At 41.7% G+C, this 16812-nt stretch overlaps 1 protein-coding gene across 4 annotated transcripts in view; it reads right to left on the reverse strand.

The window, feature by feature from the left end:
* ERICH2 (glutamate rich 2) overlaps window positions 1-15723 on the reverse strand; it is a 30358-nt gene extending 14635 nt beyond the window's left edge. Inside the window, exons 1-9 of one of the 4 annotated variants that reach the window (XM_083714186.1) lie at window positions 15578-15723; window positions 15413-15461; window positions 10343-10376; window positions 7817-7853; window positions 5210-5243; window positions 4913-4961; window positions 3319-3355; window positions 2501-2584; window positions 1139-1221 (exon numbers count right to left, since the gene is read on the reverse strand). In XM_083714186.1, coding sequence (XP_083570312.1) covers window positions 1139-1221; window positions 2501-2584; window positions 3319-3355; window positions 4913-4961; window positions 5210-5243; window positions 7817-7853; window positions 10343-10376; window positions 15413-15461; window positions 15578-15585 — 415 coding nt within the window. In that variant the 5' untranslated portion in view covers window positions 15586-15723. Of the gene's footprint in view, window positions 1-1138; window positions 1222-2500; window positions 2585-3318; window positions 3356-4912; window positions 4962-5209; window positions 5244-5677; window positions 5966-7816; window positions 7854-10342; window positions 10377-15412; window positions 15462-15577 lie in introns of those variants that run through there. The other 3 variants (XM_083714187.1, XM_083714188.1, XM_083714189.1) reach the window with 3 other exon arrangements.
* Between the last annotated feature and the right edge of the window lie 1089 nt (window positions 15724-16812).

Genomic DNA, 16812 nt, shown 5'->3' on the forward strand with positions numbered 1-16812 from the left:
TATGGCGCACTCATTATGATTTGTGCTTATGGTGGTTTTAGGGCAATTATACACTATTTGAGGGACGCGGGTGGCGCTGTGGGTTAAGCCACAGAGCCTAGGACTTGCCGATCAGAAGGTCGGTGGTTCGAATTCCCGCGACGGGGTGAGCTCCCGTTGCTCGGTCCCTGCTCCTGCCAACCTAGCGGTTTGAAAGCACATCAAAGTGCAAGTAGAAAAATAGGTACCGCTCTGGCGGGAAGGTAAACAGCATTTCTGCGCACTGCTCTGGTTCGCCAGAAGCGGCTTAGTCATGCTGGCCACATGACCCGGAAGCTGTACGCTGGCTCCCTCGGCCAATAAAGCGAGATGAGCGCTGCAACCCCAGAGTTGGCCACGACTGGACATAATGGTCAGGGGTCCCTTAGGCAAAAACCTTAGGCAAAAACCAAAAGGCACCAGCCAATAAAGCGAGATGAGCGCCGCAATCCCAGAGTCGGCCACAACTGGACCTCATGGTCAGGGGTCCCTTTACCTTTATATACTATTTATCTTTTAATACTGTTTCCACCTGCAAAGGCTACCTGGTGGTATGCTGCTTTCGTTTCTAATCTGTGCATCTCCTGTAACTTCCTGCTGAAACCCTGCAACTTTACCTAACACAATTTTCCCTGGGTTGCTGTTTCTCGTCCCACTTTAGCTGCATTACAGTGCAAGACTGCCCTTCCAGATGGTAGTAATGTGATGACATTAGGGAGGCATCACAGAACAACTAATAAGGCAGAGTGATTTATGGACAGCCCAATCTAACTCTACCACTGATGCATTATTGTTGCATTACTGAAGAATACAATGGCTGATGACATTGAAAGCCACTGAGAGGTCGAGGAGAATTTACAAGGACACATTTCCTTTGTCTCTCTTCTGACAGAAGTCATCATGACCAAAGCAGTTTCGATGGCAAAACTGGGCCTAACCTCCAACTGAAATGGATCTAGAAAATCAGTATTCTCAAACAGTGCTTGGATCTGGTCTGCACATGGCTGAGGGATAATTTGAACTCTACTCTCCTAGTTTGCAGTCTAGTAACACAGAACTGCATAGGTTCTATATACATACATATATATATATATATAAACATATGCAACATAAATCTCACCTGTCTCTTCTTCTATGCGGTCAGGCAATCTTACACTCATCTTTGGATTTTTATTTCTTGCAATTCTTTTTAAAGTATTCCCCCTAAATATTGTGAGTGTTATCCAAGGGGAGACAAAAAAAAAAAGAAATCATACATTTTTGAGACTACAGAGATAATATGCTTTCAGGTATATGCCAGGTTCAATACAGCTGGAGTGGTATCCAGTAAAAATAGTTATCTGAAAACAAAATTAGACTTGATGTTAAAGGCATCATTTGCATTTAATATCCATGTTTTTAAAATGCAAATAATAGCTATTAGGCGGGCTGATAATTACTGGAATCACAGGAAGTAGGGGAGGACTTCCCTCCTGTTGCAATCTTGAGATTGAAAAACCACCCTTTTGAAGCTATTTGCATTTCCTCTTAATGCAAATAGCAGCTCCAGAAGGATGCTTTTTGAAATAAATAGGGACTACAGTGGTGAGGCAAGGGTTAAGCTCCTTCTCCTTGCCTGCACTGGTCTCTTATAACTATCAACTCCCGCAGCAGTAATTTGCATTTTCAAAAGTGTGCGCTTTAGATACAAAAATGAATTTAACATCATATCTAATTTGGTACTGAGCTGCCTGATTCTTATGCCAGTGCAAGCATGCAAATGATTCCCTGTGCAGAGAACAACCTCAAGTTACATGGAGTTCCACAAATGCTAGAGACCGCCTCATTCTCTTCTACGCTGAAACAATCCTAAACGATTCAGAAAAAACAACTGAGACAGTTTGATGGCAAGCAAACCTTTACAGCGCTACCCAGCCATATGGAGCTCCTGGATAAATGGCATAACCTCTTTGTTATGACTTTTCAACTTAGCCTGCCTTCTCAATATTCTCTTTCAACTTTATCTTTTGCTCATCTGCTGCCAATTAATCTTGAGTGACAAGAACGAATTTCGTATTTCCCAGTGGCTGACTGCAGGCTGCTGCACGTGTTACATTTGCCATGGAGAGACCTCCAAAAATATTGTGATAAAGAGATTCCTGCCTATAACATTTGGAAGCCCATCCCATGCAGAACACACCATCAATGTACGTCACCAATAGCTACAGACAATCAAGGTGCAAAGGCCCTCAGCATGGCAACTGAGCTCTGTGCTTCTAAATGTCACAGCTGGAGCCGGAATAATTCACCGTGTGTGTGTGTGTGTTTAGGCGGCACCCCATGATGAGCAAAATAACACAGACCAAGCCACACTTTCTTCCACACATGCCTCAAGAACTTGTTGGGATCTACAATAGGACAGTGGTTGCTTGTTTGAAAAAGCTTGTCAGCAATTTCTTCTCATAATGAAATTAATTAAGAACGCAAATGAAGTGAGACTTACTTTTCTACGGATTTAGCTGCACGTAACAAGATCTGCTTTGATGGAGTGTAAGGTCTGCTTATAGATTCATTTCCACATCCCATGCTGCCTTGGTTTAAAAAAAATAATAAAGGAAGGAAGGAAAAGAACCATCACAAAAAAGTTTTGACATCAACTGCAGAATAATAATTCCACTAAAATGCAGATTCTAACCAACTGCTGCAGCCTTTTATTTATTTATTCTTTTCTTGTATTCAAGTACATTTTGAGAAGCCAAGATCAAGGGCTGATTTTGAATTAGGAGCAAGTCAAATAAGAGTATGTGCATAAAATAAATGATTCAAGCTGGGGAGCAATCAATACAACTTCTTCTAAAAACTTATTTTAAAACATGCAGCACTATAGAGCAAGGATATGTTATTACAGAACCTCAGCTTATTTAACAGTGAAACTCAAACTGAAAGAATTTGATTCAGCTAACCAACAATAATCAGTATTGGACTGCATCATCTGGAATACCCTCTTAATATTTGAAATTTGGGTCGCAATCAGAAGTATACTTATTTGGAAAGAAAGCCCAACTTATGTGAGAGTAATGATAGTACTTATCTGCTGATATATACATCCATGTTGACAATCAAAAGGTTAAAGTAGAAATATATGTGTTTCTAGTTCTTTAAATAGAGAGATTGCAATCCCATGTATACTTACTTTGAAGTAAGCCCCACTGACATAAGTGAGTAAACATGCAAAGGATTGTGTAATCTATGACAAATAATTGCACTATCTGACTGGTTAAGAAGGCAGTTCATATACAAGCTGCACAATAAAGATCTTACCGTGGAATTGTTTGAACGGGTTCAAGGACTACTTCTTCTAAAAACAAAATAAATTGAAATATTTGGTTCAACTGATGCACATTCAGATTATCCCCTCCCCCCAAAAAATATATAGAACAATAATTTTAAATTTGAACTAAGCAATAAATGTAATATAGTTTCTCATTTTTTTCTTAACATCAATTAACAATTTACAACATCTCTTTGAGCAAGTGATTTTGTTCTAGCCTGTTCCCCCCACTGCAAGGCAAATTTTCCTCAAAAAAAATCACATGGAAAACCCTCAATTTTTGCTCATTAGCCCAATTCTGATTAAAAGACTATTGGCTAAGGGCTTCCAGTCACTGCTGGGGCTGATCAACATACAACAGTTGGAATGAATAGGTTAGTCTTAATATTTATTTGGGGGAAAGGAATAAGGGCCAAATTAGATGTGATCTTAATTGAATGAATATAATTAGTGTGCAGGCATTTAAAATATGTTTAAAAAAAGCAGCAGCAGCAGGAGGCCCCCTGAGCAGAATTGGGATGCTAAGCAGCATGGGTGACTATGTAAGGAGGGAGGCATTTTAGGGGAAAGGGGTTTTTTGGTGGGGGGAGGAACATAGCTCTTTCTCCCCACCTTCCTGATTCTATCGCAGCCCCACATGGTTATTTACTTACAAAATGTATGTGATAACAGTGTTCACACGACTAACATACCGTATTTTTCGCCCTATAGGGTGCACCGGCCCATAGGGCGCACCTAGTTTTTTTTTGGGGGGGAATAAAGAAAAAAAAATATTTCCCCCCCCCCCCAGGCGCGGGGCTGGGGCGGGGGAAGCCCGAGCTTTCCCCGACCCCAGCCCCCAGAACAGGCTGCTATCCGCAAGCCTTGGGAGCCTGGCGGGAACTCCCGCCGGGCTCCCAAGGCTTGCGGACATCTGCCCGAAGCCCGGGGTGCGCTGCTCAGCTCTCCAGGCTTCAGCGAAAGCCTGCATTTGCCCCATAGGACGCACACACATTTCCCCTTCATTTTTGGAAGGGAAAAGGTGCGTCCTATGGGGCAAAAAATACAGTAATATCTAGCTGTGTACACAGATCAGGCAACAGAAGTGGCACACAGGTCAGGAAGCAACTGATGTTCCAACCACCATTGCTCATCTGTGACCTAGTTTCTGTGCTGGCTTCTGTGTCTCTGATGCCCACAGACCTTAAAAAGTGCTGTAAGCTGGAGCAAGAGGGCAGAGAGAAGAAAGTAAGGATTCTATTCTAGAGCAAAGCCATGTACCAGAAAGAGCAGAAATAGCCACAAAGTTCTCCAAGGCATTATTTTTGGTAAGCTGCAGTGGGGATTATCTAATTAATGAAATTAGATAAATCAACCAAATAATTTACTAATGCTTACAGAAGAATGCTTTCTATTCTTTAACTGGCAATTTGTTTTGACATATAAATAAAGACTAGCTTTGTCCCTGGTTTTAATTATGATTTTCTAAACTACTAGCACCTTTGTACCTACATCCAGAATTCTAAGAACCCGCCCCCCCCAGCAGTGCAGTTTGAAAGCAGTGGTTAAAAATCAGTGCAGTTTTGAAAAGCTCAGTAGATTTACCTTTTGGACCAAACACATGCAACCTTCCATTTTGTCTGTTCTTCTGTTCCTGTAATTAAGACAAAAGTAAGAACCAACCACAAGACCTGCCATGTAATTTTGCCTAAAATTCTTCACCGTGATTTCTCTGGCTACTGATAATTCCCGTAAGTTGCAATAAAACACTGAAACACAGATATGACTCTTGATCAGTACAATCAACTGATTAAAACCAAAACATTAAGAAACCATTAAATACCAATATATCAATTCATTTTAGAGATAAGCATATATCAAATTTGAAATAAAAACTTTTACCTTCATTACATCAGTCCTTCCTAAGCCACTATGCCTATATAAGACAATAAAACGAGTTGCATATATAAGGAGCAGATTATTCAAGATGATATAATGCTTAAAAATCAGCTTGAATCCTAGCCTATTTCTCATATTTGACATAAAAGAGTATAAGAATTCATCACAACCAAAGCATTGTAGACTAGTCCAGTAAGCTTTGTTACACTACAGAACACCATGCTACCTTATTTGTTTTCTGCTCTTTTTTTGAGTATTTCTGACCATGAGATCACAACCAGCAGTTCATTAAGCTTTTTGAAATCATATTTCTTAAAGTCCAAAATACGTATCCACTACACTCAGCTTTCCTCTTCCTACATATATAGTGAATCCCAAGAGGATGTGATTTCTTCCTCCTGTGGTTCTCACTATTTCCACCTCTGCCTAAATGAACTCCTAGGGCATGTATCACACATAAAATGGCCTTACCTGATGCCCTAAGTATTCAGGCAGGATGATAATGAGAAAAGGCAGTCTCTTGGGTAAACATGCCCAAGGCTGTTAAGGGCTTTATACACCAATAGTAAAACCTTAAACTTGCCCAGTAGCTAACTGACAGCCAGTGCAAATCCCTAAAGAGCCATGTTACATGCTGCAGGTAGGTTGCTCTGAATAGCAGCTTCGTCACAGCATTCTGCACCAGCCTGTAGTTTGTGGACCAGCTTTATGGGTCTACACAGAGCATGATGCAACAATCCAACCCTGAGGTTATCATTGTATGGACCTCTGTGGACAAGCTATCCCTGTCCAAGGACGGTTATGATTGGCACACCAGCTAAAGCTGCTCTGAGATACTGAGGCTGTGTTGGTCTCTAGTGACAAATATGGATCCTGGCTCACCCATAAGCTACGTATGTGGTTCTTCAGGACCCTGTTCAGAACAGGCAACTGACCTTCACAGCTTTTCTTTAAAAATAGTTTCTACATGTGCTGCAGTATTTTCATGTAACATGTACTCCGATCTTTCAGCTGTAGTCATAAGAATACTTCCATATACGTAAGTTCCATTTGATCAGCTGGATTTAGGCTGTGCACACGACCATCCTCACTGCACTGCCCCACTAGGTTTTCAATCCATGCACACATGGAATTAGCAACAATCTAGAGCTATCCTGTAGTTTCTTGTAAAAATACTGCGCTTTCATGCGATTCATTGCAAGCTAGCTTCATTCCAATTTGAGAATGATAGCAATACTGAAAGTGTAGTGAAACCCAGGTGTGCACATTTGAGGCTGTGAGTTGGGGCTGGTTCTACATGTCTGATGTCAGTATGGGTAGGGGGAGTTAGAGACGTCTCTTTCCTCTGACAAATCCTCTTTACCTGAACTTTATTTTAATTTAAGGGTTTTATTTTATCTCTCCCTGTGTGTAAAACATACCTACTCATTAAAAATAGATACCCACTTCAACAGTATTTTCGCACTACGTAAAGACCGCAATGAGTTTTCTGGCACTTTAGATTAATAGCATGATCCTAACCATGCCTGCTCAGACTTGTTGAATTCAGTTGGGCTTACTCTTGGGTAGGAGGTGTTAGGTTTGCTACCTTAAGATGTACTCCTACCCTGCTTGAGAGTAAGCCTCACTGAACTAAATGAGGAGTACTTTTGAGTAGTTGTGTACAAGGCTCCACCATCAGGCTGATTTCTTAAGCTTCTACTCTTAATTTGGAAGTAGGCTGCATGAGGATGATCTGTAGGGGGACAGGGTTGAAGGGAGGAAAGCTTCATGACTAGGAGTTGAGGGTGGGTGGAGGGGTGGAGAAGTCAGTCAGGTGAAGACTGTGAGGAGAATCAGAACTTACAGGGTTAAACAGTTCTGAGTGACGTCTCACATTCTGAGGCATGGCTATATTCACATACGGGAATGTTTCTGTGTGTGTGTGTTCTCTTTCGCTTTTGACGGAGAAGCGGAAGGATGCCAGCCAATTCGCCGGGCTGATTTATGTTGTTGTGCTACTCATTAAAAACTGTTGGAGATTAGAAAGGAAGCCTGCTTTCAGTCTGAATTTATTACCCACACAAGGCAACAGTTTTTTCCCCGCTGCGTGAACTCTGCTAAGACATCCCTCCCCCATCTCTGCCCACTGGTGTGGATGCACAGGGGGTGATGTGGAAACAAATCAAAGAGTAGTGAAGCTCACAATGATGTGTAAATTTGAACTGACCTGAAATATACAGCATACACAAACACCAAAACCCCTGACTTCATTTAAGCTGGCAATGTGTACATGGCCTTATTTTCAACTTGTAGAGATGGACAGAGCTGCTAGTGTCTTATAAAAGATTGCAGGGAAAGAAGAGACCAAAATATCCTAGGACAGGCTTCCTCAAACTAGGCGCTCCAGATGTTTTGAGACTACAATTCCCATCATCCCTGATCACTGGTTCTGCTAGCTAGGGATCATGGGAGTTGTAGGCCAAAAACATCTGGACGGCCAAGTTTGAGGAAGCCTGTCCTAGGATATGCCTTGAAGGCATGTAAGGCCACCACCTTGCTGAAACTAGGAAGACTGGGGTCTGATTACAAATTGTCAGAGGGATAAACTGAACAATGGCCTTTCCTTACCTTGGCAAAGGCAAACGTGTTTCTAGGACAAATCCATCTAAAACAAAAAGTTTGAGTGTATTTTGCATGATCTCCTTAAACCAAATCTGCATGTTTTCAATGTATAAATTCAGCATGACAGAGTATAACATTAAATTGATAAACTTTTGAGATGCATTTAATTAAAAAAAAAAAATCTTAGGAGACATATTGTTTCTCTCCCCTACAAGTTTTTATCAAAATGCTCTCCCCATACTGTTACAGGTCATGGATCTCCTCTCAGGTACACACATCCTTTGCATTCAACACCACTCCTCTTCCCTTCCTGTTTGGTCTATTCCTTTTGAATAAATTATATCCCTCAATTATTACATTGCAGTCCTGTATCTCATCCCACCAGGTTTCAGTAATGCCAGAGCTCAAGTTCATCTCGTTTATTCCCCATGCCCTATACACTAGTATAGAGAAAACGGGAACAAGTCATTCCCTCAAGCTGCTTCCTTCTTGGTTTTTTCCCTGCCCATAAGCAGGTTCCTGTACACCAATAAAGTTATTATCCCCAGTATTGGTGTCCCCCATCCTCTGAAATATTGTCTCCTTCCCCCTCGGGATTCAGTTTAAAGCTCTCCTGATAAAGTTTGTGAGATTCCTAACACATTTTTGCCAACTGCTGTCAGGTGCAACCCATCTCTTGCCAGAAGTCCTTCTTCATGGAAGTGGAGACCATGGTCCAGGAAGCCAAATCTTTCCCAATGACACTATCTGTGCAGTCAGTTATTTACTTCCAGTATTTTTCTTTCTCTTCCTGGGCCATGACCTTCAACAGGAAGGCATGATGAAATAACCACTTGTGCCACAGGATCCTTTCAGCTTCCCACCCAGAGTCTCATAGTCCCTTGCAACACATTGAAGACTGTGTCTGTCAGTATCATTTTGTATCCACATGGATCAAAAGAACGGGGTAATGGTCAGTGGGCTTGATGAGAGTTGGCAGTCTCTCTGTCACATGTTGAATCTTTGCACCTAGAATAGGGATGTCCAATCGGTCGACTGTGATCGACAGGTTGATCCCTGGTTGATAGCAGTCGATCATGGGCTCATATTCCTCCGCGGGGAAAAGGAGAATCCCCTTCTTGCTCTGTCCTTCATTTGTGCACGATTACAAGAATGTAAGGAGTTACCGCTGCCGTAATTACTACTTGTTTAGCAATTTATGGTGTGCACCCCCCTAAAAAAGCCCAACAACTTTGGCTTGACGTCCCTGACCTAGAAGAAAGCACACCTCCTGGGACATTCTATCAGGTCCGCACATCACTATCTCTGTCCCCCTCAGCAGAAAGTCACCAAACACCACCACACCTCTCTTCCTCCTTCTATCCACTGCACCTTCTGCAGTCACCTCTGTGCTCTCTGAGGTCTATGACTGGTGTCCCTGTTCCTCTGACCCAGAATCAATGTCCAAGGGTAGGAACTGGAATTAACTGTGAAGCTCCAAAGGCACAGTATGGTTCCTGACAGTTTTATGTTCTTCCACGTGTTTGCCTCCTGATTAGGGTTGGGGGATATGCACAATTAAGCCACATTTTTTTACCTCCACTTCTCTTCTAAACTTTGCCATCCTTGGTACAGCTTGACTAATATATCCATGCCTACCATAGAAGCATAAATCTTTTATTTGTTACAATTTGTGTCATGAGGCTAACAGTACCCCGTGGCTAAAAACTAATTTGGGAAACTATGTATATAAACCCTGGCTACATTACATTTCAATATATGGAAGTGACTTGGATGCAGGGGAATTCCTGTGATTTAAAACATAACACAGGATGTGTGGCTCTTATTTAAGAGAAGGACGATGAAACATTTGCTGTGCACATGTTTTCATTGAGTAGCACAACTCTCCATAGAAAAGGAATAGCAATTTCACAATTCACAGGTGAAAATGGGCACATTCACACCAATAACTTCTATTAGAAGGCAATCCTCTACATGTGTACTCAAAAGTAAGGCCCATTGAGTTAAACAAGGTTTGTTCCCAAGGCAGTGGCTATCCAGTTGCAGCCTGCTATAGTTCTATACACACTTCTGTAAGTAAGCACCATTTAACTCAAAGCTGTGTACTCAGTCCCATTTGCTCTGCATGCACAGCACTCCCATCACTGGTTCAGAAAGTGGTGTGCACATGGTGTTATCCACATATCTATCTTGTCATTTCTTATGAAATACTGCATTTTGATGCATCCCCCCCTCCAACCCAGCTTTGATCTGAATTGAGAAAAGTAATGACACAGCTGCTCTTTAAGCTGGTAATGTGTACACAGCCTTAATGGGACTTACTTCCAAGTGGACAAGTATAAGGTTGCACTCTTAGCTCTGAAATATCGATAAAACCATTAAGAACAAAAAAAAACAACCCCTATTAAGAATTCTTATGACTTTTTTTTTTAAGGAAAAAGGCTTAAAAGGAAGAGGGTAGGGTTTGTTTGTTTTTTAGAATATAAGGAGCTATAAGAAAGTACTTTCAAATGCATTGTTTAATGCAAATACCTTCAGGAGCAATCACTTCCATCATTCCAGAAACCTAAAAAGATGTAGAGGAAAGATTCCAAATGGCATTTTTAAGAAGCTTACTAGGAGCAAATAAAAGGACTATATTATATACAATGCAGTATGGCCTGCAAAAGGGGCCCCAGAAAGTTTCCAAACACTGTTTCTTAGTTGACATTTTACTGAAACTAAGTAGGGAGCATTCACAAAAGGGAGAAATATATAAAAAGACACACCAAAGTACACTAGCGGCCAAAATTGTGGAAACCTTTTGGAAAAAAAGTGTTTTTCTGAGCTTTGTTGGCTCAGAACACCTGATTGGCTCTCTAAACACTCATGCTCTTTGGCTACATTCAAATGAAGGGAAACTACTGCATATCAACCTAAGCAAGTTGTGCTTCATTTTTCTGGTTATTTGGCTATAACGTTTGATAGAATACAGATAACTGAACAAATGTTGTTGCCTTACATTCTCATTTAAATTATCTTTCTATTGATATATCATTTTATGGTGTTACTAAAAAGGGTGTGTGTGTTATGAGCCATCAAACCTTGGAAATACACTTTTCCCAAAAGGTTTCCACAATTTTGGCCACTACTGTAGTGATGAATGCCTTTCTCTGCAAATTGTGAGTTCTTCAGGTATCAAAAAGACCTGACTCCTAATCTCCTCCCCACCCCCAGCCACACGGTTGTTAACAACACCTTGCATCTGAAACAATATTATATTTTTTGTTTCTAAATGTCAATTGGGGAGTGTTGGAAATTTGGGTGCAACTCAGCATGCAGAAGAAGGGTTTGGCATGGTTTAAGACAGAAAGGGTTAGGGACCTCCAGATTTCCTGAGCTCCCTTCTTCTCTTTTGACGTTACATTTAGACTGATATTCTCAGTTTGGCTCTGTTTTACAACTTCCTGTTACTTTCACTTCTCTCTTAAACCTCAAAATGAAACATCATGCTGGAACCATCCTCCAAGGGAAAAAGGAGCCACCACAGCTGCCTTGTTCTACTACAGACTAGTTAGACTAGAATTAGGAACTCTTCTATCCAAGCACGTATTTCATACCATAAAGTCCTTTTTTATTTTTCTTACCTACAAGCATCACTCTGTGTGTGATTGCAACGGGTAAAGTCTGCTAGATTCACTCCCTTAATGCTGCCTTACTCAGCATACTAAAAGAGTTTCAACAGACAGTTGGAACCAAATAATTTCAGTATAGAATATATACCGATTTTTAAGATAAGGTTACAATCAACAGAATTGTGAAAAAATGTAACTGATGCTGAAGTGCTGACATTACACTTACTCTATACAGATAATTACTGGTTGAACAGAAAAAGACATAAGAATATGGAATACATGTCATCCTAATGTCAAATGATTTCAGTTAAAATCCTTGGTTTTATCTTTGACTTCCTTCCTTCCTTGACACACAATTTAGGCCATCACAATACCAGGTCAATTCTCTCTTTACAGCATTACAAAAACATAGTCCTTTCTATCTGCCTCTTTGACAGAACACTGAGTCACATCAAGCTGGCAATATATTTTTTTGCCTTCACTACTACAGTTTTCTCCTCTTTGGTCTTTCATTATCTCACTTTGGCCCTCTGCTTCTACCAATTGCTCTGCTTTCAAAATCATTTTGTTCATCAGACCATGGAAAGTCTTTCTTGAAATTCCAACACTGGCTGCCTTGCATGCTCCAGGATTGTGCACAAGTTTCTTGTCCTTACCTTCAAATTCCTAAATTTCAACAGCTTTATCATTTTTAAGAAAGAAAGAATCATAACCAGAAATGGCCTACTTGTTCAGCATTGTAGGCTGCCATGGAAACACAAGTGACAGACAGTTGTTAATTTCCATATTTAATTTCCATATAATTAACATAGCTAGCATAAAATGTGGGTGAACATAGCAGTAACTAGGCTATAATGTATGTTGCACTTCTTCAATAATGCAATTTGTGCCATTTCTAGTGTGAAAGTGTTTGCTTATGCCAGGGGTAGGCAACCTAAGGCCCGTGTGCCGGATACGACCCAATCGCCTTCTCAATCTGGCCTGCTGACGGTCTGGGAATCAGCATGTTTTTATGTGAGTAGAAAGTGTACTTTTATTTAAAATGCATCTCTGGGTTATTTGTAGGGCCTGCCTGGTGTTTTTACATGAGTAGAATGTGTGCTTTTATTTAAAATGTATCTCTGGGTTATTTGTGGGACATAGGAATTCATTCATTTCCCACCAAAATATATAGTCCGGCCCACCACATGGTCTGAGGGACGGTGGACCGGCCCACGGATGAAAAAGGTTGCTGACCCCTGGCTTAAGCAAAGAAAATATGATTGATCACCTATATCCCAACTTTTGTGTGTGTGTGTGTGTATCTGATATATAACAGATATATTGGAAACCTCAAACAGCAATAATGCTTAATATTCTATTTAAAACATAGGGAAATAATTCTGCACAACTTTTAAAGGGTAAAACTTATGTGTTATAAGATAAAATGTTTACATCTAAAACAATGGAAGAGAAAAACATTTACTTTTGATGTATGGCTCCACTGATATATCTGCTTTGCGAATATATACTATGCAGCGCTCTATTGTATGCTATGTGAATGTATACCATGCAGCACTCATGTAAGCACCTCAATTAAGGTATAGCATGTAACTGCAGAGGCATAATTTTTGTAGTAACAGCCGAAACAGCTTTTGTGAATGCTACCTCTCTGGGGAATTAGCATATATTCAGGGAAAGATAATTCTAGGATCCACTTAGTGTCACATCGCTCTGCATGGGTCAGGATGTTCTTCAGGAAATCAGACTCCACTTTGCATTCAAAGTAGAAGTAACCTCATTAATAGTTTGGATTTGATATCCCACTTTATCACTACCCGAAGGAGTCTCAAAGCGGCTAACATTCTCCTTTCTCTTCCTCCCCCACAACAAACACTCTGTGAGGTGAGTGGGGCTGAGAGACTTCAGAGAAGTGTGACTAGCCTAAGGTCACCCAGCAGCTGCATGTGGAGGAGCGGAGATGCGAACCCGGTTCACCAGATTACGAGTCTATCGCTCTTAACCACTACACCACACTGATCTTCCCCAGCTCTATTGTCACATCAACAGGTAAGCCATAAGATCAGAACTCTTGGCTGTAAGCCTTCCTCTCTCAGTACAGTGTGTTCAGATTTAAATTTGTGTAGTATATAATACGGTGCCCATCACGTGTGCAACAGCTGTTATTTCTACAGGACACTAGAGCCTCTGCTAATCATCATATACATAATCTGAAATCCATTTAAGTTGGCAAACTGAATTCAGCAAGCCTGGCTTGATTTCAAATGGGAACAAGCCAACTTAACTGCTTTGTAGATCATAACCAACCTTTGATTAATGACTCATGCGGCCCCACAGCCAACATTTGAATAGGGTGGGGGAGAATGCGAAACAGGCACCACTAAGGGTATTCTGTTATGGAATAGTATGCAAGTCTAGTAAATCAATAAATGTGTATATGCTTAATATCACCACAAACATATCACTTCCTTTTGACTGCAGAAGGTTTGGCCATTATCCCTAAGTCCTGGATTCCAAATCCATAACCACTAACAGAATTTCCACGCAGCCCCCCTCAGCATACACAACTAATTAAGTCTGTTTTTCAATCTCAAATATTAAAATGAATGAGATTGCGAAGAGATTATTTCCCATTACCACCTTCAACTGTCAAATAAACTGATTTTATTAGCAATTGTGTAGGAAAAAAAAAAAGATGTGTTAGTGGTACCAAGCCTTCACTGGAGCTAGAGCTGCAGCTGCCCACACCCAGGGGTGCCTATTCTGGAATAACAACAACAACAATATATGTATATGCCACCCATTTGACTGGGTTGCTGCAGCCACTCTGGGCAGCTCCCAACAAAAAAATAGTAAAAGCACAATACAACATTACACACTAAAAGCTTCCCTGGACAGGGAGGTTTTACACACCAGATCCACTAGACCAGCCTTTCTCAACCTTGGGTCCCCAGGCATTGTTGGACCGCCGCTCCCACCACCCCTGCCTGCTGTCCTGTCTGGCTACGGATGATGGGATTTGTAGTCCAACAATATCAGGGGGCCCAACGTTGAAAAAGGCTGCACTAGACATCTCGATATTTCTTTTGTTCATCGCTTCAAGGGCTGCTGTGCTTCTAACAGGAAGAACGTGAACAGGCAGCGGGAAGAACTCCTCAGCATGGCGGTGCTGCCAACAGAGAGGAGGGCGGCACTTGCTGAATTTATTCTGCTTGTTGCTACAATAATTAAAAAACACTGCATTTTCCTTGGCGGTGGCGGTGCTGAATTGCATTGTTGTTGTTGTCAATAATTTGTTGTTGTTGTTACAATAATTAAAAATGGCATTTTCCTTGCATAGCCGTCAATTTTTCATTTTTAAGGGAAATTCTCTTATTCCGAATAGGATTCCTCGCAAGAAAAGGGAAAAGTTGACAGCTATGTTTTCTTGGCAGTGTTGGTGCAGCAGCAGCCATTTCCCCCACTGAATTGCATTGTCGTTGTTGTCAATAATTTGTTGTTGTTGTTGTTATTGCTACAATAATTAAAAACAGGGCGGGTTTCCCCAGCCCTGTTTAGGGAAGCTTTTAATGTTTAATAGGTTACTGTATTTTAGTATTTGTTGGAAGCCACCCAGAGTGGCTGGGGAAACCCAGTCAGATGGGCGGGGTATAAATAATAAATTATTGTTGTTGTTGTTGTTGTTGTTGTTATTATTATTAACAACATGGCGTTTTCTTTGGCGGTGGTGGTGCAGCAGCAGCCAGCTTTACCACTGAATTGCATTGTCGTTGTTGTCAAGAATTTGTTGTTGTTGTTGCTGCTACAATAACTAAAAACACAGCATTTTCCTTGGTGGTGGTGGTACAGTAGCCAGCTTTCCCACTGAACTGCATTGTCGTCGTTGTCAATTATTATTACTACTACTATTATTGCAGCTTGTATTAAGGGCTACAGGTTAAAAAGGAAGGGGACCTTTAAATACGTGGGGTGGGGTGGGGTCTCCTACCTTGGGGGCTGTCGGCCTGGGTATCCCCTGGCCCAAGACAATATTAAACCTAGATAGGGGGCGGAGGGAAGAAGAAGGAGAGGGTTAGACTCTAGAGCCGCGCTGCGCCATATCATCAAAACCCCCTCGACGCAAAACAAAAAAGCAGTGCTGGTGCTAGGCTACCTGTTCATGGCGCGGCCGAGCTACCTGGGCTCGTTCAACTGACTGGGGCAACGCAAAGGACGCTCCACTGCCAGCGCCGACGGAGCGTCCACAGGCCGCAGGCAGGCCGCGACGTCACCATAGCAACGCGCAGCAAGCGCCGCTTTGTCAAGCCTCCGGGCCGCCTGGAAAAGGGGGCCGGGTGGGAACGGAGGGGCGGGGCGAAATGGTTCCCACCTGCGAGGAGAAGCGGTCTTGACAAGCAGCGGCAAAAGGCGCCAACAGAGACAAGAAGCGTTAAACTAAGACGACGGAGAGAAAACGCCCCCACTCTCGTTGCTCATATGTCCCCGGTTTCTGGCAAGCTGGGTGGGCGTACACGTGTAATGCTCGTGCATACAGGATATATATATTTTTTACTGGTTTTTTATTTCATTTTGAGCAAAGGACACGGTCCCTTCAAATGCTGCATGACACATACAACTGGAAATTTACCTCCTGTTGGCACTATGTTTGCCTCACCAATGCATTTATTCTACTAAGCACCATTAAAAACAGCACAATAAGCAAATTCACAAAGAACACAAAATTTAAAAAAAACACCCAAACTAAAAACCTAAACATTTGTTAAATATGCAACTTTTAAGTTTGTTACATTGAACATTCTACCTTCTAAGCATGCAAAAAAAAGGAATGGTCTGCATTTTACGTTTGTCCTTTTAAAATTTTACAGGGCAGCCTGACATCACGCAAAACACACAATATACAATACTTGTTGTTTAGTCATTTAGTCGTGTCCGACTTCGTGACCCCATGGACCAGAGAACTCCAGGCACCTCTGTCCTCCACTGCCTCCCGCAGTTTGGTCAAACTCATGCTGGTAACCTCGAAAACACTATCCAACCATCTCGTCCTCTGTCGCCCCCTTCTCCTTGTGCCCTCCATCTTTCCCAACATCAGGGTCTTTTCCAGGGAGTCTTCTCTTCTCATGAGGTGGCCAAAGTATTGGAGTCTCAGCTTCAGGATCTGTCCTTCCAGTGAGCACTCTGGGCTGATTTCCTTCAGAATGGATAGGTTTGATCTTCTTGCAGTCCATGGGACTCTCAAGAGTCTCCTCCAGCACCATAATTCAAAAGCATCAATTCTTCGGCGATCAGCCTTCTTTATGGTCCAGCTCTCACTTCCATACATCACTACTGGGAAAACCATAGCTTTAACTATACGAACCTTTGTTGGCAAGGTGATGTCTCTACTTC

The sequence above is a fragment of the Podarcis gaigeae genome, assembly GCF_964106915.1.
Source record: "Podarcis gaigeae genome assembly, chromosome: 1".
Taxonomy (NCBI): Eukaryota; Metazoa; Chordata; class Lepidosauria; order Squamata; family Lacertidae; genus Podarcis; species Podarcis gaigeae.